The 22,100-nt window shown below is 36.4% G+C and overlaps 1 protein-coding gene across 18 annotated transcripts in view; it reads left to right on the top strand.

Moving 5' to 3' along the window:
- Positions 1-22,100, top strand: part of ADGRL2 (adhesion G protein-coupled receptor L2) — a 180,017-nt gene that overhangs the window by 108,811 nt on the left and 49,106 nt on the right. For all 18 annotated transcript variants that reach the window (XM_062611258.1, XM_062611267.1, XM_062611262.1 and 15 more), the window contains exon 4: positions 20,553-20,662. In XM_062611258.1, the coding sequence (XP_062467242.1) occupies positions 20,553-20,662 (110 nt within the window). The remainder of the gene's footprint in view (positions 1-20,552; positions 20,663-22,100) is intronic.

Genomic DNA, 22,100 nt, shown 5'->3' with positions numbered 1-22,100 from the left:
ATGTGTGTACAGAAGCATATGTGCTTCTAAACTCAAGTTTAGAATCACAGAATAGTTAGCGTTGTGAAGGACCTTAGGATCATCCAGTTCTGACCCCCCTGCCTCAGGGGCGCCTCACATTAGACTATGTCACCCAAGGCTCTGTCCAGCCTGGCCTTGAACACTGCTGGGGATGGAGCATTTACCACTTCTTTGGGCAACCTGTTCCAGTGCCTCACCATCCTCACAGTGAAGTATGTCTTAGTGACAGTGTTTGTCACTCAGAGAACATCATCAGTCAGAAGAGCCAAAGAATCTTAGGGTCACTTAGGTTGGAAAAGACCATTGAGATTGAGTCCAACCATAAACTTAGTACTGCCAAATGCACCGCTAACCCAAGTCATAAAGCTCCAATAAGTGTTTTTCGTACAAAAAGTGCATCAGAACTAAGATTCACAGAAATCCCTGTGCTACAAGGCTGCATATAAGCAGCAGTCATCTGGTGCTGACAGTTGTGTATGTGTCAGCACGAATCAGTCACTGGCATTGTTACTGGCTTAAACTACAAGCCTGAGTAAGTTCAGGATTGGTGGGAAGTCTTCCTCCCAGTGCATTTTTCATAGGGTGAGGAATCTATACGTAAAGGGGATGTGAGTAACCTGGGAGCTTTCTCGTGCATGTGCACAGATGTCTGAAATGAAACATGCAAGTTGTCCTTCATGCTGTGCTCCATGTTCTGTCTTATGTTCGAACATGGTAGCACTCAGATACAGTCAAGTCTTAAAAATAGTCTTCCATTTTGATTTCCTAATTGACTAAAGTTGTCGTGAGTGTGACTCTTATAATTTTTTTATTATTTTCATGGGAATACTTAGATTCTCTCTACTTCTGTAGTGAAACATTTTGGCTAGCTCTCAGGCTTCAATTTCAAACGTTGGAGGTAAATTAAGGATATCAGGCTTTTTATTCTTGTTGAGTGTTCAACCTGTGACTTGTTCTATGATCAGTAAAGGAAAGGCTCCATCACTATGCCAGTAAAAAGGTAATATAACTTCTTTAAATCATTTTTGAATTATCTTTTTGTGGTTCTAGTTCGTTGCTGTTAATTAGATCAAGCCAGATTTCTGTTGAGAGTACAGCAGCAGTGTCATCATGCTGTCAACTCCCTTTGAAACCACCTTCAATTGCTTTTGTAAATGTAGTGCCTCTCTGTAGACTTCCTTGTTGTGTAAAATGCATGTTGTGTTTTGATCAAAGTCCTCCTTATGTTCACGGCAAATATACAGATTAAGGTAGTCAGAGACAAGTATAGAGGCACAATCTTGTTTAAAGTGACATCAAACTCTTACTGGAAAGCTGAAATTTCAATCCTTCCATTCCAGTTAATCAACTATAAGTTAATGATAGCAGAAAGTATTTTTGAAGTTCCCCAATCTTCCACTCTTTTTTTCAACAGATTAAGATGAAGTTGTGATCAGATCTCTGACATTGGTTCAGAATACCTGTGCTCAGAGAGAGTTTCTGGGTTTTGTTCCTTTTTTTCTTCGCGGCCTGAATGAACAGCAAAGATCATTTGACACTTTGCTTTCTATTTTTTCTGGCATTTATAGTAATTCAGAAGTTTGCTTTCACAGTTTTCTCTCTTAGTCCTGTCATTAAGTAGAAAAGCTGTCACTTGCCTTGTTAAACATCTTTTCTCAGAATTGCTCGATTTGTGCTATATTGCAAAGAAGTACATCGCAAATTTCATATGAAAGATTTAAAGTTCTTGCATCTCATTTATTTATAACTGCATTGGTGATCATAATTTTTTGTTGTCTAAGGCAAACTGTTATTTGGTACTCAGCACATGTCCTTAATCTGATATCTAAAAGTGCTGCATCAGCTGTATTTTGATGGCAGCAATTGCATAGAAAAATCTCACCTGAAGGACTATCAGATTCACTGGGGATTTTTTTTAACTGACTAGAAAAAAAAAATCCGTTAAAACATTTGATCACAAGGAAAACTGTTCTTCCATACCTTTAAAAATAAGCAGCAATTGTTTCTAGATTGCTAATTAAAATCCTACAGTGTTTACTTCTAAGGACTAATGACACGTTTTTATCACTTCAGCCAGCAGTGTTTCTACCACTGAGTTTGACCACTCAATTCAGTTTAGACCTGCAGTTAAATGTAGTTCCACGGCAATTATTAAATACTCATTGTTCATTTGCAACATTACTCCACAGCTTTTGCACAGCAACTACATTTACTGCAGTTACAGCGTGAAAACACTAGCTTAATGAGATCAATACTGTGAAATCTGAAGACTGAAAAATAAGATGAGGTTTCCAGTTGAACACAAAGCCATGTAATCACATGCCCTGCTCCCCTTCCAGAGAATTTGAGATACTAGCACACAAACTTTGCCAGTGTCTACTGGTGCATCAGCTCCTCTTTCTCAGAAGAAACTGCTACTTGATCTTTTCTCCCTCCCTTTTCTTTCTTTTCTGCAGTTCTAGAAAGATTTTTAACTTAATGCTTTCCTAGGAAGCCTGAATAGAACACTAATGACTTCATTGCTTTGCTTTTACCTTTGTAAAGTAGTTATTAAATTTTTAGTCCCTGATTGAAATTAGATCCCAATTATTCCAGAATAAAGTCTTTCAGATGTATTTAGATTCCGTGTAAACTTCAGACTGACATGGTTAAAATTAAAGCTTTGAAGAAAGAGACTAGACCTTTAGAAAATCCCTCTCCCCTTTCACACTTCTCTGATAATTAACCCCGGCGTTTGCATACAGTCAAGTTGGAGAGATCCTACCATGCGCTGAAGTTGAGTTTAGAAATAAGCTTATTAGTGGAATATTTGGTGAGGGAGTAGTGTGAGTGGCAGAGGAACTGTGTTTCAGGCAATTTAGTTCTTAAAAATAGTCAGGCTCCTTGGTGCTCTGCTGTCCTTTAGCAGGGACAAATCTCCTCCCTTTCCTCTTTGTTTTGAAAGAAATTAAATGAACAGGAAGCAGAAGATGCAAAGCAGCCTGGGAAAATTACTGTAGTCGCTTGCTCATAAAGTGTGATAGTGTGGCTGTAGTCAGAAAACTGTCACAAGACTTTGAAGTTGATAAGGCTAAATAGTACAGCTCTTTATAGGCACAGCAGAGGTCTGAAAATTAACATGATAAAATTTACTTATGACCTAGTCTTAAGTCCACTTCATTGTAAGTGGATTGCAGGTGGGTTGTGTGAGTCATATGCAAACCGCCTGTGTATTTATGAGGGCTTTCTGCTGCCAGTGTCAACTTCAAAGCCACCGCTTGCAGGTGGATGGACCATACGGTTTTCTCAGGACAGGCACTAAGTATTAAAGAAATACCACATAGTGTTCGGATTTCTCTTTTTATTAGCTTAAAATAATAACGTATATTTAAAAGTACCTGTAAATACTTAAAATACATTTCAGTTTCAAAGGCAGAGGCGTGTTATATATGTAATTTATAGTGGAAAAATAAGTTACAGAAATGCATTTTTTGCATGCTGGGACATTTCACTTCTGAATTAAAACCAGGCTTTTTTCAATAGGAATCATATTTCCTCATCCTAAACCTTTTGTTTAAAAAAAATTTCCAGTTATTTTAAAGGTTAGACAATATAACTATCTTTGTGAATCCAGTACAGTGCAATTAGATGATAATTTTGCCTGTATATTTAAATAAATACTTTTGTAGTGTGGCAGATGATAATTTTCCATAATATAATTCTAAATTTTGAGAAATCCAGTATTAAAAAAATGTCAGGTCCGTCCCATTCTGTATACCTTATTTTTTGAGTGATTTACAGTTACAGATTTTGGGGGGGCGGGGAGGGGGACCTAGTGAAAAATGAACATTCTGTATTTAAAGAAAATAACAGCTTATTGATGCCAAATCTATGAAATCATTTACTTAGATGCAAAATTCAGGCATTTACTGTTGACAGACAAATTCACGTTAAATTCAGACGGAAAGCATTGTTTCCCTCCTAATAAAGGCTAATATACCTTGAATTTTTAAATAGGAACTTCTGATCTGTGTTCTGATACTGAGAGCATAATCGTTGTCATCGTTAAAAGAGGAAAAATTCAAAATAGTCTAAACTACAGGTCTTGCAGCACATGCAAGCATCCACAGAAGAAACTACAGTCTCGCAGTTTCAGTTTATTTTTGATCTGCAACAGAAAGGAGGTTACGTGAATCCTGCAGCGGAATGGCCTTAAAATTCTATTTTCATCTACAATTTATACTATAATTGTATCTTCATGGGATCTTTACTAAACATATTTAATGAGTATCATTTTGCTTTTTATATATGCACCAACAAAGCAAACCTCAGTATAAATGTAAGCATAAATATAAAAATGTTAGGTATAATAGATGAACTTAGGGAACTGCAATTTTTTTTAAATACCCTTCCTTTTACAACATTGCTGCAGAAAAGTAAAGTGGTTAAAAGAGGAATAAATCCTCTTTAGCAGTGAGTGTTTTTTTCTGTTGCATGCATCCTGTCCTATCTATAGCACATGCAACACATGTACCTTCAATTACTGTGTCCGTTGTGACACCAGTGAAGAGTTCATGCCTGGGTTTTTGTTACCATGAACTTTTCTCCCATGGCGATACTCTTAACCTGTTACGTCCATCATCTTTCTGCAAGACAGCTGCACTTAAACAGAGGGTCTTCAAAATGTAAGTGAAGTGCCTCCTGCCCCACAGTGATCAAGGGAAAGCCAAAAGGAGCAGTGTATCCGTTCCTTCTCCTTAGACTTAATTTTTTTCTTAATCCTTCCCAACACAAGAGCGGGAGAATGGATGTTCATTCTTTTCCATCTATTTGCATATCCAACAAATGTGTCATTTTGAAAAATCCTATATGTAAATCAGAATAAGACATTTTTGAAAGACAAAAAAAAAATGAGTTCTCCTCTGACAAAGACACATCTTTCAAGCCCCTCATCTCATTCCTGCCTGTCAGGTCTGCAGAGGAAACATTATACCATGTCCCCTTTCAAGTGAAAACAAGTTTGGCCTGTTCCATAATGTGAATGAATAAACAAAATCTTCTACTGGACTCCAGGCTTGGGTGGACGGTGGATAAATCTCGTGTAAGTGATTAATCTCACTCATAAGCCTGAAGAGGTCTCACCAAAAGCGAACTTCGTCCAGGGTGTATTTGCTGGTAGAAGGCAAAGCCTGCTGTGGGGTCACTGCAGAGCTGAATTCGAGCCTTTGCACAAAGTCTCGCAAAGCATTCTGGTGCCTCAGAAATAGCTTCCTCAGGGCCTGCCGTTGAGTCTGTGTTTAAACTGTAACGCTCTTCAGATTTGCATTTCTTAACGTGACTTAAAACAGTTTTCATGGGCAGGATTTTACCCTCTGCCATTCACAAATGGCTGTGATTGAGATAATGGTGCTTTACTTCGGGGGTCTGCCAGGCTCAGACAAGGGCTCTGCTGACCCCTGCTGCTATGCTTGCTTTTTCCTTTGCTTTTTCTTCTTCAGCTGAAGATTGCCTCCCTTTGCTAAAGGTATTACATAGTGGAAAGTGTCTCAGAATAAGAGAATACACCCTGCCTTTTTCTACTTTGTGGTCATTAAGAGCTTGCATGTCTCTCAGAGAAATACAGATGCTGATGACAGGATAGCAGAGGCTGATGTGGATAAGGTACATTCTTGGAATTTATGCACATCAGAGTTGATGTGGTACTGATGCCGATCTCATGTATGAAGTCCTTCTTTTGCTTTGACATTCCAGTGGTTTCTGGTTCAGCTTGCTGACAATTGCTTCACAAACATTTACCATAAAAGATTATCACCATTAGATATGTTTTTAAAGCATCCTTTAAAGGTGAAGGCTTCTACCCATCTGAAACAGACGTAAGTCTTAGTATGGCAGCGATCCCTGTGAGTATTTTGATGTAGCAGAAGTTTAAAATTATTTTTAAACTAAGCTTTTCACTATGCTGGGCCATGGCACAGTGGATTTTTGTTTTGTTTTGTTGTCTCTGTGTTAGTTGCAAGACCTAGTTATAACTCAAATGTAAAGGAAAAAGAAAAGCAGAAACACATGTAGCCTATTTTAATGAACTAAGCATAATCACAGAGCCTAGAATATTCATGAAGCATACGGTAGTCCATGGCTTTATTGCAGAAAAAAACACAGTAATACCCATGACTGAGAAGCATTCTAGCATTGTGCATTTTCACTACCATTAATATGAAAGTAGTAGGTCTAGTTTACTCATTAAAAATAGGGGTTTTATTAATGGGGTTGATCTGTTATAGCATTATTTCATAAATTAAATACAAATCTTCATATTACAAGGTTCTGACCAGTCAGGTAAGGTGAAATAGCTGTCAGTGGTACTTGATTATCATTTTGCGGTGTGTTCTGTTGTTATTTTCTGCAGAAGATATTATGTTACACATGTTAAAGCACGTAACATGCACATTGCTGTAGTCACGGCATTGGGCAAGCTACAAAGGAAACAACAAAAGGATCTTTGACACCAGCTAATGACATTTAAATTTTAGATTTAGTTTACTTCAGAAAGTATTGGATTCATTATTTTAGCAGGGTGTAGCTTGATATTTTATTTAGTGTTTTCATGTCTTACATTTATTTCCTTTATTATTGCAAAACCACCATCAAATTCTTTTTAAGTCAGGGTATATCTGGCACAATAGTATATACATATTCATCAGTCTTTCATTGCTGTTTGTGGGTGAAAATAAATAAGTATACATACGTATACATAAAATTTTAAGTATTATATGCTGTTTCCTCTATATTTGAGCATCATGCAAAATACATACTTCAGCCTCTGATTTTCTTGTTTGCCTTTGGGGGGGGGTAGGATTTGGGGTTTTTGTTTTTGTTTTAAATTTGAGTTTGTTCCGTTGGAGTTTGTTTGATTTGGTTTTGTTTTGGGGTTTGAGGGTTTTTTTCCTGATTTCTGAAAAGGACTTTCCTAGGGTGTGCATACTGTTTAACCTACAGTTAATTATGTATAATATGTTTTGGGCGTATAACTACCTCTCTTGGTAATTCACTAATATTTTTGAGAACTTGACCCAGACAACATTGCTTAACCTTCAACACTTTTCAGTTGAATTTTGTGTTCTCTTGGATGAATTTGTATGAATTTTACATAGTTTTGAAATTTCTAGTCTTGCCAAGATAAGTTCTTGGTTCAGTTACTGTCAGAGTTTTATTATTAAAAACCTCTGATTTACTTTTACATTTCTGTGCCAAATTTACTTCATATAGAATAATACCTTAATAATTGAAGCCTATTAATTCCTCCCACCCCAGTATATCCTCTATAATACTTAGCCAAAACAGCTACAGTATCTGGTAAGTTGATTTAGGACTTCATACATGTGTTCATATAGCCATTTATCTCAACCCTTGCTGAGGAGACCTTTATTAAGCTGTGATGACTGCTGAATATGAAATGTAACCAAGATTATTTTTTTATTCAAATATAATTTAAATATTCATCAAAGAGGAGTTATGCTTGAAACTGACAGAGACTATTAACATCAAAAAATATAATTAACTGCACTGGGTATCATGAAGCAGAGTTAGCCAAATAGCCGAGAGGTCTAATTGCTCTAGAGTCTGAGAAGCAATAGTTTTATTTTATACTGTTGCTGTGGAATTAATAGTGATGTGGTTTCCTATGCGAGGCAATTAAAAGCTGCCTGTTAAGGTTCACTGCACTATAGGAGATCCGTTGAATATCACTTAGTAAACAGAACTGACATGGAAAAGGTACATGAAGATGGGCAGAGCAGGGTATAGATTGTAAATTAGAACAGATTAATATGAATTAAATATATGTAAGTAAATGATGAGTACTTTTTAGTGTTATAAAGTCAGCAGTAATGATGAAAGTGAAAAGTTTTCATTAGTAACATAAAGGAAATAGAATTTAAAGATTATTATAGTGAAGCTCAGAGGAAAAGAATTGAAGAGCAACATGGGTTTAAAAATTAAAAAGTAGCTACAGAGTAGTGTAAAAATGAGCAGATCTCATATTCTGGAAATTTCCTTCTGCCACAGAATAATCTTCTACTTATGATAAAAAGGAACCATCTGACCTTTGTGGCTCAATTAAGCTTTTTAGTTGAATTCAACAAGAAAAAACTTCTTTATGGAATTGCATAGCTTCTGCCTGTGCCCAGGGTATACATTCTAAAAGGGGTGGCCATATTCATGGCATTTTGACATTAATGAGGTTGTTGAAATGAAGAAGTTTAAGGATCAAAGATACAAGCAATAACAGTATTTTACAACATTTCTTTTTTTCTCTCTAATAATAAAATTGCAATCTAATTGCTTAATAAATGGGCCATGTTTACTGAAAGACAATTTCCCTCTTTGCTTTTTCCCCTCTTCACATTTTATTTTCTGCATAGTGGAGAAGAATAATTAGCAAAAATGCTGTGGCCACAAATGAAAGAGGTCTTTATTTTTTTTTTTTTCCCCTTCATACAAGAACTGTGAATGAAAGAAATTTGCATGTATGTTTTTCAATTTAATATGATACTTGTATGTGTTTTACATACAACTTGTATGTGTTTTAAGAAGCAATCTGAACTAATTTCATCCTGGTAAAATGAAACAAAGAACTAAAGTAGAATTCCTGTTTTATATAAAGATTGGCTGCCTGTTTCATACATTATTTAGCATCCTTACCCTGTTTATATCAGTGACATAAGAGTGCGTGCTACTTTCTCAGAAGAGTACTGTCTTTGCCGCTTCACAGCACAGTGCCTTGTACTCCCAGGCTTGCACATGGTGTTAGCAGATATTTAAAGCACTTCAGCCTAAGATTTTATAGGTCATGATGAACTGAGCCTATAAAACAAGTTACTGCAATGAAGTTAATGCAGTCTTAAGAGTGTTACATAGACCGAATACTCAGTATTCAGTATATTTTTAGCCTGCTGTAGACGCATCAATGGGGAGGAAGTGTTCTTGCATGTCAAACCAGCTTTATAATACACTTGCAGTGCAGAATCCTTACTACAAATTTACTATTGAAAGCCTTTTTCTTTTTTTCACCAGATTTTCACTATAACATGGTAGCTATCAGAACCTTTGAATTTCAGTTTCTTCTAGCACATGCACACATACACATGCAAAACAAGAAAAGAAATTAGGCAGCAGAATCATTCCATTGAGGAAATGAAATGACCAAAGTCATACAGTTCAAGCACCCTGCAGGAACTTCTTAATTACTTCTTAAAGACACTGAGCTGTATAATGTTTTATCTGGTAAGATACATGTTTTGTCATTGTATGTACAAAGGCATTTATGTTCCTTTCTGAGTAGTAATCTGTGATATTTAACCTTACTGTTCATTGCTTCTCACTGATTCTCAAGATACCTTGTTTCTTGATGTGTATGATGGAGCAGATTGGAAATGTATGTATACACACATTTTTCCAGCAATGTAAAATTGTTGTTTCACCATAACTCAAGACATTGTGCTCCTTTTCCTCTAATTAATACATTCTTTTTGGCTGAGTTTTAAGTGTAGCAAAGTGTTACAGTTCTGAGCTTATAATCTTTCCCTGTTTACTGAATTTCTTCACAGTGTAGAACTCAACTGTACTACTACACTCATGAAGCTGTAGGTGTTTTCTCATCTAGGATGTAGTAGCACTAGTACTCTCTTCAGTATATTATTCTAGTGCCAGCATCACTGGTGGGTATGAAAAACATTTACTTTGTACATTTAGCTTTCTTAGATAATTTTGCTGCCTTTGTGAAAGAAATACAGCAAAAGAACACCTCCTGGAGTCACATTTAAAACAGGAGCACTTTGGGTAATGTACTGTAGACAGAACACATATGAGTTAGTGCTCAGTTATCATGAATGCCATCAGCAATGCCTTGTTGCTTTCTTATCAGCCACTTCCTGCTGTCAGTCCAGTGCTTATTTCAATAGAAAAGGATTTGCATCAGATGTAATACAGTATTATGTATGGCTAACATGGGGTTTTTAATTGTGCAGGCGCATGAGACTCCTTCAGTGGGTAGACAGTTTGATAAAAGGATTATATCATGAATATTTTTGACACAATTGAAGATTATCTGTGTGTTGACAGAATCAAGCCAGTGTATTTTCTGATTTGTTTTTTATAGGGGGGAATCTGCTTGACTTGCATCAAAACCAACCACAGAATACACAGTTTTTTTTGCAAATATAAAAACCAAGCAAACAAAAGCAGCCCCCTAGACTTGCTGGGCTTAAACCTGGGAGTTCAGGAATCAGAGTGCGCAGCTCTAACCAGTAATTTAATCCTTTGAATTCAAAATGCAAAGAAGAAAGTGGGATTGTGCTTTCCAAGTTAGAGCAGAAGGATACTTTTGCAGGGGAGGTCCTATACCTGGAAGCCCTGTGAACTTTCCGGATGATAATTAGATCCAGACATCACTGTGGGTAATGAATAACAGTGCTTTCGTGACAAGCATTCCTCTCAGAAGAAAAGAAAGTACTTGTAGTGAGGGCTCTCAGACACATTTTAATAGGAAATGACACCACTGTTACAGAGTTGATTAAAGACCTACCAAGGGACAGCACTTCTGGAAAAAATCAGCAGATAAAATAAGAAAAGTTGTAATTTTATTCTAGTTATTGGTTAAATATACGTAAGTTTAAAGCTATGAAATGTGAATTAAAAATTATGACAAACCACCTTGCTAGCAGATTGCGCTTTTATAAACCTTGTAAAATAACCAAGTTGTCTTTTGGCTTCTTGCTCAGCATTTTGCTTTGAGTTCTGTTGAGCCATAGAAATGAGTCACTCCATAGCCCTGTGGAATTGGTAGATATGCAGCAATGGGCACACGGCCTCTGTTCATGAAAATTATAACCCAAAAAGGGGATATTCCCTGAGGCAAGTTTACAAAAAACAATTTATTCTTTTTCACCCTGTAAAACTCATCTTACATGCAGGATCTCTTGCATTATTCCAAACTCTAATCCTCTGAGTGGGTAATTAACGGACCAGAAAAGCCATTTGTGGAAAGAAAGAGCCATAAGGGTGAAAAATATTTCTCCACTGAATGATCTTTAAGGAGTAAATAATTACAAGAGTGAGAGGTTTGGGATGACCAATCTAAATCTGAATATAATTAGGATGAACCCAGTTTGAAAATCGAAGCAGTTGGCATGTGCAACAATTCTCATATCAGAAGACTAATTAAATATTTAAAAGCCCAAAACCCCTCACTATTCACAGAAAAATAACCTGCCACAAAAGGGTCTGTAACTTTGCAGATAATTAGGGAGGGTTACAGGAGGAAAAAATCACAGATTGGCTCCAAGGTTCTACAAGGTCATGCCTTATTATGGTGTATCTTTTATATGGTCTGATAACAAGTTTCTTGCTAATTTAATATAAGTAGGGCATCCCATAGCGATTTCCCATTTCCCTTGTTAAAAATGTGATCGTTTCTGTGTATGCAAACTGCAATAGGTGAACATTTTTATAAATAATTGCTCCTAATTGATACAGGCTATAATATTTTTAATTATTCAAGGGGAATGCATGTGTTAAAGTTCAGTTAGGGTTACTCCCACCACAACCCCATTTGAAATTTTCCTCATCCTGTTCATTGTGGAGAGAAACCAAATGGCCCTATGCCTCAACAGCCAATTCTGTAAATTAGTAAGTCTTAATTTCCTATTACAGCTAAGACATTTATGTTGAATAGGCATTTCTGCAAACAGAAGAGCTGTGTTAAAATCAGGAGAACCATAGTGAACCAAGCTGAATTTTCGTTGAGCTGAGCTGGAGATCCAGTTGAAGTGTGAATATTAAAAGTATACCAAGGCTTCTACATTTCAGAATTTGCAGTAAAAATCACACCTGCCATTTGAAATACCTTATTTTAGTAATTTAAGTGGGTGATTTTTTAGAATGTATTTAAGAGCTGTGCAAATTAATGTAAAGGACAAAGCTGTATGTTTTCAATATTGTAATTCTTTAACTTATTTAATAATGACTCAGAAGCTGATTTAAGTTACATACCTTTTAACTACACTGTGAATATGCTGCATGCCAAGCCATGGATAAAAAAGATCAACAGTGCTGCAACAAAGAGTGTTAAAGGGTTTTTACTTTTATCCTATATTCTCTATCTGGGACTCTTCTTCTGCAAGTCTGTTGCAGTGTTATGCCTAAGGATCAGACACTGTGCTTCAGGATTTTCACTTGGATTTTCTATATGCTTTACTGTAGTACTGTGCCTCAGAAATAAATGCTCCTTCATAAAGCTCTGATATTATTACCCAGCCCTATGTTTCTCCCCTGAAACCTCCTCAACCCACAAGGCGAGATGCTGCACTCATGTTTGTTGTTTGAGTGTGAATAATCTGTGTAAATTGCTCAGATATTACAATGCTGCACTGCTAAGTTTTCATTAGTAAATAAGCATAGCTGCGGGCTACTTCTTTTGTCTAAATGGTAAAACATTTAATTGGATCTTTTGAACTGATTACTTTTCAGCAGTGCGGATCTGCTTGGTTTACTTGGTGCACTAAGACATACACTGCTGGTAATCCCATGCTGCATTTTGCTTGCAAATACGCATGCACATAAATAATATGACGAGATTATGAATAATTACTTTATTACCATTTCTTCTTCCTGAGGCAGGGTTGCATTGGAAACATTTTCTCTAAAAAGCAGGTCTCTCTTGCTTCATACTGTTAAAAGGTTTGGATTTGCACCTACGCAAACCTCACCAGGAGATTGTTCCATTTACTTTGCACACCTCACTGCATCTTTTGATACCTAGTTTTCCTGTCCTTGCTTTACAGTCATCATCTCACAGACTCTGGTAGTTCTAAGACTTATATATGTGGCAGAAAGTAGTGGGGATAGAGACATAGGATTATAAAAGCACTTACAGAATTACTGAGATAAAACAGGAGATACATATTCCACTGGAACCTACACTTTTTCTTTCAATTTTTTTCCCTTCCCTATTTTATCTAATGCTTCAGTTTCAGGTTAATAATAGCCCCATAATAATAGCATATACACCAGTAAACAAAGTACTGGAACAAGGATGAATCATAACAAGAAAAAAAAAAACTGTGCTAGCTTAGATTGCAAGTAAGTGAGATGATTCGTGACTGCCATGAATTTAGAGAACATGAATGCTAAAAGGCAAATGGGTCATAACTAAATGTATTAAAATTGTAAGAAGAGGTTTGAAAGCAAGAAGTACTCTGTTAAATTACTTTGCCATACAAGTGTGATACACATTCATTGATAGTGAATCAGGCCAGGTAATCCAAAAAAAATGGCCTGTGGGTAGCATATTTTCTGTTGTGTTTTATTGTCTATTTGGAGTTTTCATCCTTAATGTGTACCCTTAGACTCCCACAAGATTACATGGTATGAAGAAAACACAAATGTTATTGCATATTTATTGGGCAAACAGAAACAATCCTATGGTGCACCTTCTTCTACAATATTAATTATACACTATTTAGCTTGCTTATGTCAGGTTTACTCAGTAATTAGGAAGATTCAGCAAATCATCAGTATTATATTTAAAAGAAAATAGAAACTATTTTCTCAGTTTTTTTCCCTGAAATATTTTTCATCTGAAGCCACCAGGTTTATTGCTGTAGTGGTCACCTTGCCAAGTGCATCGAAAATCCCAAGGTTGGGTTGTGAATTTTCAAACCGAGCTATAGCATGCCTTACTGCTTGAGCAGTCACAGGAAGTTCTCCAATATCTAGACACAACTCTTACAGCCAAATTCTGCCATCATACGTGCTCATGTCTCTCCCTTTTTTTTTCTTAGATTACGAGAACCATCACAGCACACTGAATCTTTTGAGCTAGGTAAAATTGATGCTGTCTTCCTTTTGCATGCTTATTTCCCCATAATAGTTTTAGGGATTGTAACTCGAAAATAATTTTCAGAAAATGTTACTCATGAGTAAGTAAAATTGCCCGTGTGGGATCCTGGCTTTTTGAAAACCCATTTGGTAGGATCATATGTCTGTCTCCAAGGAAGCAGGTCTCTGTAAGGATACATGTTCTCATTCCCTGCATGGGTAGGGTTGTGCTGCTGCAGTTGCTGGAGCGCTATGGATATTGCAGCGAGGGCTGGCCGATGCTGTTTCAAATCAGGGGTTTATAGCAAGGCTGGGGTATTTTTAGCAGGTCTTTTTTTCAGGGTTTGGTTAGGCCCAATTTGTAAAATCATTAGGTTTCAGTATGTAATAATGTATTTCTTGTGAGGTGAATTTGAAACTCAGAATTTAAATACATTCCTTCAAATAATTTTATCTGTTGTGGTATGCGTGTGTGCATATGTATGTATGTATACACCCCTAAAACAAAATCTCTTTTCTCTGGCTATTTGATACATAATTTTTGTGCATACTTTCTGAGTCCAGATTAATAATAGCATTTAAGTAATATCTGACATCTTCATACATATGTAGCTTTGAGTTTTAAAACAGTAGTGGAGGTCTAGTGAATATGAATACAAAAGGAGGAGCACATCTCACATAGCAGTTGTAGACCATTAGGAATACATATGTAAAGACAGCCATTTACTCTGAGTAAAGAGATGCAGGAATTTTTCCATTTAAAATAAGCTGTTGTTAAAAGTCAATACACGAAGTGTAGTCATCCCACATTCCCATCTCTTTTTACTTATACTGCAGCTCACCCAGGGTGAATAAGGAACAAGAAGACCATATGGAGTATGTGGTGCTACAACTCAGAGTTTATGTGCTTCAAGTGGTGTTTAAGCAGGTTGCTGCAGGCAATATGCGGGAACATGTCATCATGCTAGCTTTTAAGTATTTAATCAATATGCTGAAAGAGAAGTATTGTCACATCTGGCTTAAAAGTTTCAAAACATACCAAGATAGATTTTTTTCATCGTATTGACAATTGTATTTAAAATTAATTTTATTAAACATGGCTTTGTACTGTATCTGTTTGCTCTTGGTTTTTTTTTCTTTTCTTTTTAAAGTGAAGTACACATGACTGTTTTCTGTGCTTGGCAGTTTTACCTTACTTAGTGAAACACTGCATTCACAGAAATGCAGCATTAGGAATACTCAAAATTACTTTAATAGCCTATTTCTGGCTAGATGGTAACGGATATCCTTTTTCAAAAGAAACAATGTTTGTTTTATGTTACTATCTTTGTCAAAGTAGACATTTGAAGGATAAATTTTCGTGTGGACAGTATTTCCTACATACCTTAATTTTGCAAACTGAAACAACTACTTGGAAAGGAACTGTATGGGACTTTATGTGACTGATGTGACTTCTACCCGGAAAGATCGCCTGTTCCCTCAGTCAGTCAGTCTGATCCATGTGATGCTAACATCTTCCCAGAATCTGCTTCTCAGATTCCATCTAGTACTTTGCTTTCTGGTTCAGGCAAGATACACTGTGTTTTTCATTTTAGTTCTGGAGTATTTGTTCAAGTCCATAGATTTTTGCATTTTTAATCTTCCTTAGAACAGTGGTGAATAATGGCCCTTGGCAGGAGATAATGAAATTTTCTTAATTTATATTTTCAAGCAGAAGCTTCAATTGAAACTGGCATCCTATGGCCTGGAGACATAGCTCTAGTGCAAGTTTCAGGGGAGCTGTAATAATAATGCAGTGCCAGCGGTGACAGGGAATGATAGGACAGTGAAGAAGTAATTTAAGAAAGAAAAGAGAATGTACCAAAGCTTTATTGTAGCATATCCAGTGATCTGCTGAAGATTCCCAATAGCTTTTGGAGCATGACAGGAGAAACTAATGTTATCTTGCCAAAACAGAAGCCCCTGCTTAATCAGCAGAACAAGATTATTGATTAAAACACCTCACACAATAGGTTGCACATGGACTCTCATCTCCATACACTGCACATGGAAAAGCGCAATAATGAGCATAAGATAATAAAAAAAAAGAGCAAAAGCAATTTGTTGGGAATTTTACAAGTCCAAGATTAGAGTTTAAATGCAAACAAATTATCATGGAAGGTACAGCTCTCCTTTGAGCACAGAAGGGGTGGGATGCAGCAGGGACATGGCTGCATCATGAGCAGAAAACACTTGCTAACAGCCCTGCTAGAACTGCTTTAGTTTCCTTTTTTTCTGTATTCATCTGAAATGTGAAAGGGCCATTCTTCATTTGCACAGTCTTCTTCCTGAGGTGAAAAGATTTCAGACATTGTACTGTAACTGTTAATTAAACACTCCATTTGATTTCTAGATTACTCTGAGTGATGCATCTGCATTATGAAAATGTAACCTTTCTTCATTCATACATTCATACTAAATTACTGAAGAAATGAGTGTTAGTTACACAATTGCTCCTTGCATTTATGAGAATAGTGATATTTCTTACATTTTCCTTTGCAAAAATTACTATTGCTAGCACAACCTGAATTATCATCCCTTCAGTGCTACAGTTAGTCTTTTCCTAACTAGAGTTTCCAATTTAATTTATATATTACCTTTCATAAATCAATAGTTATTGAGTTTGTATAGAGTTCTTTGCAGATCTGCTTTATTTCCTTGTCTTGTAAATAACAAAGTCATTGTATCATAAATCTTTGTGAATATTGTGTCCTAAGCGTGAAGATACCTCTTAGTGTAAGGTAGTATGAATTTTAAGACTGCACATAAAAACCTGAGAATTTGCGTATTTTAACATATGCTGCGGAAGTATGCAGTTAAGTAGATTACAGAGCACTTAAATGGTGCTTAAAACCTACAGAAAACTTAAATACTAGATTACAGACACTAAAACACTAGAGTATTTGTGATTTGACTTCTTAAAATTTGCAGAAATCAGAGCTGTTTTGTATCCTGCCTTCCTTGGAGTTTCCTAAAGGAGCTTTTAAAGAGTGTGACCAAACAGTATATTCTGTGGAAAAAATAATATTAGTTAAAATGAATGAGGGACTTCAAGTTATTTCCAGTTAAGGTTTTTTGAGGTTTGTAATTTATTTTTACCCCTGGTGTGTCTGGGCCAGTTTAGCAAATCACTAGGAACGTTATGTCCACTACAGTCTTGTCTTGGAGAATCTCATGTGGTGGCTGCACTCAGAAGGGGTTTGCCCATTACAAAAGGGAATGAAAACAAGTCACAGGATTGAGTTGAAGGCTGTAGCAGTGTATGTCCTCTTCCTTGGGTATAGTGTTTCCAAGTCTAAAGGTTTCTCAAAGTTATGAAACTCAGCTACAACAGTGTGGAGGCTTTGATGATCTGTAGCCATGTAGAATAATATGTTTAGTGCTATGTTACGGAGAGTGGAGTATCTTTTGTCCAGTATACCACAGAATTCAGAGCTTCTTGTCTTAAAGAAGCTCAAATGAAATCTTTATCAGTTCATAGAATGGTTTTTGCTGGCAGCAGCAGAACTGTAGGCCAGTAACTGATACAGTAGTTAGTATTCCCGGTTTTCCAGGGGAAAAAAAAGAATGCAGCAGACAGAAGACTTTCATTTATCTTGAGAATAAATTGCAGGAGTGTAAATTCCCTGAATTACTTGTCTCAGAGCTACCTCTGCAAAGTCCTTTTATTCTACATCTCTGTCACCCATGAATTGGGGTTGACAGCTGCTGTTGTTGTTGTTTTTATTTGAAGGTTTCACTGGAGTTGCAATATGGCCAGGCTAACTATGTAACAAATAGTTACCTTAATGTTGACTTCTAAAAATGTGAATATCTTAATCAGGTGTCTTTAATTTAAAATCTTAGAAGTACGTGAAAATCAGAACCTTATAATTACTCAGGCTTTATAAAACGCAACCAGCAATGCAGCAAAATCAGTGATTTGAATGGAAAACCCCTACAATTTAAATCACAAATTCTTCTATTCATTTAGTTTTCCAAGTAATTGCACTTCTGTAAGGTGATGGTGTGCTTTGTAGCACTGCAGTGTACTGCAAAAGTGGGCACAGCTTATTGTTTTGGAATCGGGGTGTCCTTCACTTTGGCCAAAGGTAAGCAAAAGGTGGCCCTGTACACAGCGGGTGAAATCTTGCATGAAGAAATAGTCAGAATTTTTTAGAAGGTCAGCAGCTTTCTGTAAACACCCCTTAATGTCTGAAGTTTGACACTAGCACTGTACGAAGAAAAATATACTGCATTTTGTTCTGAATTATTATTATTAGGCATCCTTTTGATGCAAGCTAGCATAAAGTTCTTCTCAGTTTCCTTACTGATGGCAACATTATGAGTCTTTCACTAGAAGGAAATGAAAAAGAAAGAAACAGCTTTTTGTAGGAAGAGTCCATCTTTTTAATAAAATTTACAAATACTTCTAATAGAACTTTTTTCCCACAGCTAAATATGACCTTCATCAGTTTCATTCTCAAGCAATTTCTCCCAATATGTATCCATTTTATTTTGTAACAAATCAATATTTCGCTCTTAATTGCCGCTCAGTCAAGTGAAAAATGAAATTTTCATACAGCTCCAAGCTGTGGAAACTACTATGCCGAATGATGCACTGTGCAGTCTTTTTATGGGAATTATTTTGATTTCAGCTTAAGGTTTGCACTAAGGAAACAGAAAAAAAATTAATTACAAAATCTTACGTTATAAGTTTTCTCATACTGGTTAGTCTGGCCTGAGATGTGGGGCAGAAAAAAAACCAACAAACAGAACAGACAGGCCTGTGAGGCTTGGGCCATTTTGCATTCTCCTGCTTTTACAGCCTCCTCCTACATGACACATGAGAGCAGCACTTTGACCTTTGCGTGAATACAAAAAGTGGCTGTATTGTACATTTTCAGTATTACAGATTCAGTGCAGTGATTTTCTCTGCAAGTTGGGTGCACATTTCATCACTCCAGCATGGGTCTGAAAGCTATTGGATGTGTCATACTCATTTCAGACTCTCTAATATACTGGGCAGGCTGTTGCAGTAAGTCACAGTGCTACTGGGAGTAGTACAGGATTAGTTGTGCGATAGCTGTACGGGGGACCTGCCCCCTGTGCTTTCCAGAAAGTCACTGCTACAAGCAGCACAGAGGTGACAGGTTGAATTCCTCACCATCTATCTGTATCCATGGTTGTGCATATATACAGAAATTCCTGGCTATTTCCAAGTAGTTCTGCAGTTAACGAGCCCTATGAGGCTGGAAATAAGTAGCAAAAAAAAAAAAAAAAAGAAAAGAATTAACTGATTAAGTCAGAAGAGCTGTTGTTCCCAAGCTTGCTCAGAAAGAGGCACAACATGTCCTGACCAGCTCTGCGCTAGTTCCATTCGTATATAAAAAGGAAAGTGATTTATATCAGAGTTCTTCAAATGTGCTTGCTCTACCTTTTATGAGGTAGCGTGAATTATTATTATACCTATTGGCAATGTACAGCTGTTGAAAGCCGTTGATACAAGATAGATTATTTTAGCTTGGGATGTGGTATTCAGGGAGTGTGGGAAGTAGCGGGGCAATAGAGAAGTTGATGTACAGCTGGAGTCAAAGGCTAGACTATTACTTAAATTCAGACTTCTGTTATTCAGTTTGCTGACAAACAAAACTAACCCCTGAGAAGATCAGCCAAGCTCTCTCTCTTTTAGTCACCAAACTCCATGACCTTCTCTTTTTTTTCTTTTTTTCATCTACTTCCTTCTGACAGTTTTTTCTGCATTACATTTTGACCATCTCTCCAGGGTTACGTGGTCATTTTTCCACTTTTAACTTCCAAGCTTTTTTTTTTTCCCTGTAAAAAGGAATGCTACTCCAAAATTTCTTATTATTAAAAAAAAAAACCACCACATTTAAAAAAAAAAACATTAAATTCAGTAGACCCTTTTGGTTAGAGGCATTATAATAAAGCTTTTCTTTTTACCGATATGTATTGACTTCCATTGTTAGTCAAGTCATATATATGTTTCTTATCCAGTCTCCTCTAAAATACATTTTCATTAATTTTCTTGCAGTTGTTCTTTTTAACTGTTTTTTTTCTATTTCCTCAGACAATCATTCTTTACCTCTTTGTGTAACCTAACAGAGGAAGCTTAGAGTCCACCAATTGCTCCTCCTAAAATAATTAAAGTGGAAATGCTAATACTCTTTGGCTACAATAATTATTCCAACCAAAATAATTTCCTTGTGATGTTAAACCATGTGTATCTCTAAAGAGATACATCTAAAGATGGGAAGAATTGCTCATTTGTGTTAATTGTATGTTGTTCAAAATTATGCATTTTTTCATTTCATAGTATCTTTGCATTTTGCTTTGATTTTATTGACTAGTAGTATCAAATCAGTTTATATTTAGGACAGCTATCTTTATCAGTTTCAACAAGTGACATTTGAGGTAACATTCATCTCCAAATTTAAAAGTATAAAGCCTGAAATGAAATATTGTCTTCAAGCCTTATTTATGGATTTTGACTGATCTAGTATTAATTGACTTTGTTGTCTTATGGATTAGACTGCCCAAGTGTGAAGAGAGTTAGCACTGAATATAGTACCTTAGTATGAACTTGCAAATTAAATGTAATTTTAAATTAATTAGCTTGCTTGCTTTTCCCATTACAGGTGCAACAACCGGACACAGTGTATAGTAGTTACCGGATCAGATGTATTTCCTGATCCTTGTCCTGGAACATACAAATATCTAGAAGTTCAGTATGAATGTGTTCCTTACAGTAAGTATAATCTTTTTATTCTTGCTCACTTCCTCTGGCCCTCACAATTAAAGCTGGAGTGCTGTTACACAGAAAAGAAGCATATGTTTATGGCCTACAGACCCATTATGCATGCAGAGCACTTGCAGACTAGGGCCTCCAATTAGCTTCACGAAGTGTGGAAGGAAGCCATGGTGTGATGCTGGCCAAGTGTCTGTCTGTGTTCTTAAGTGTTTGGCTTTTAAGGCTACTGTTTTTCCAGAAAACAAACTCAAATTAGCTATTCAATAGGCCAGATAGAAATTTGTACTTTTGCCCGCTACCAGTTGCTGACAAATTGGCTTGGCTCACAGACTTCTAAAGCAGGAATTGACTTCAATTTTAATCATGATCTACTTGAAAGGCTACCTGCTGTTGTGGTGAATTTGGGTGCATAGCAAAACCCAACACTGACACTCAGAGGCAAATGACCTGGTTGGGGACATTTTAAAATAACTTTGTGCTTCAGGAGCACATATAAGTGAATGCAAATTCAGAGTGAATAATTAATAAGTTACTTAAACTTGGTTCTTAAAAGCAATGGGGAAAAGAGTGAGAAAGAAATGTTTACTTCTAATACAAAGGAAAAATATAAGTTGTGCCTTGAATCAGCTGCCAAAATAGAATTTTTCACTGAAAACAAATACTGAAATCATATTGAGATAGAGAAATTTGAGGTTTTGTACAGTATTCTATTGCCAGAATTCAGTAGCTTTAGACATACTTCGTATTTCCTTGCAATAATTAATGCTTTTTTTCATTGACATGCATGCATGTTTGTAAGAGTTCTGCAGATTCAACACTTTTAACTGGATTTGCTTTCTTGTAAGGTCATTCTTTGCAGTGACTTCTCCCTCGTCCTGTAATTCAACAGAGAAATAGCTGTGTTTGCAGTGGAATTTGAGCAGTGCACTGATCATTCCCTGAAGTTACTATTAAGTGTGAATTTCTTGATCTGCAGTAATCCTTAACCGAAGTCACATTTTCTGTTGGTACAGGAAACAGGCCAAGTCTGAGATGCAAAAACACTGTGGTGACAATATATATCCCCAAAAGGATGGAAATGAGTTCTGACATAAGCAAAGCTATGTCAAAACTGTCCATACTGTTTCCTGCACGACTTTAAAATTTAGACTTCTTAAACCAAAACACTACTTTATACTGCTTCACCACACTGAACCTTCACTGTTGTTAAAGGCCAAACACAGATCATCTCTTTTTTCTTCATTTCTGCTGTGTCATTGTGAAATGGTTGCTTGCTGATTTTTTTTCCTGTACCATTTGTAGGATTGGAAGCCTACTGCATACAATGATCCCTAGTACCATTCCTCCTGTGTGTAGTATCGGTGGCTTGTTTTAACTGTTCTTCTTGTGCCACTTTTGAGGAGTGATGTCTTACCCCAATCTAACCAAAGTTTTG

This window comes from Pezoporus occidentalis, unplaced genomic scaffold (assembly GCF_034315485.1).
Source record: "Pezoporus occidentalis ecotype Australia unplaced genomic scaffold, CSIRO_AGI_Poc_V1 ctg151, whole genome shotgun sequence".
In the NCBI taxonomy this organism is placed as follows: domain Eukaryota; kingdom Metazoa; phylum Chordata; class Aves; order Psittaciformes; family Psittacidae; genus Pezoporus; species Pezoporus occidentalis.
Note: the sequence above shows the minus strand (reverse complement) of the source record. Positions and strands in the feature narration are given on the sequence as shown.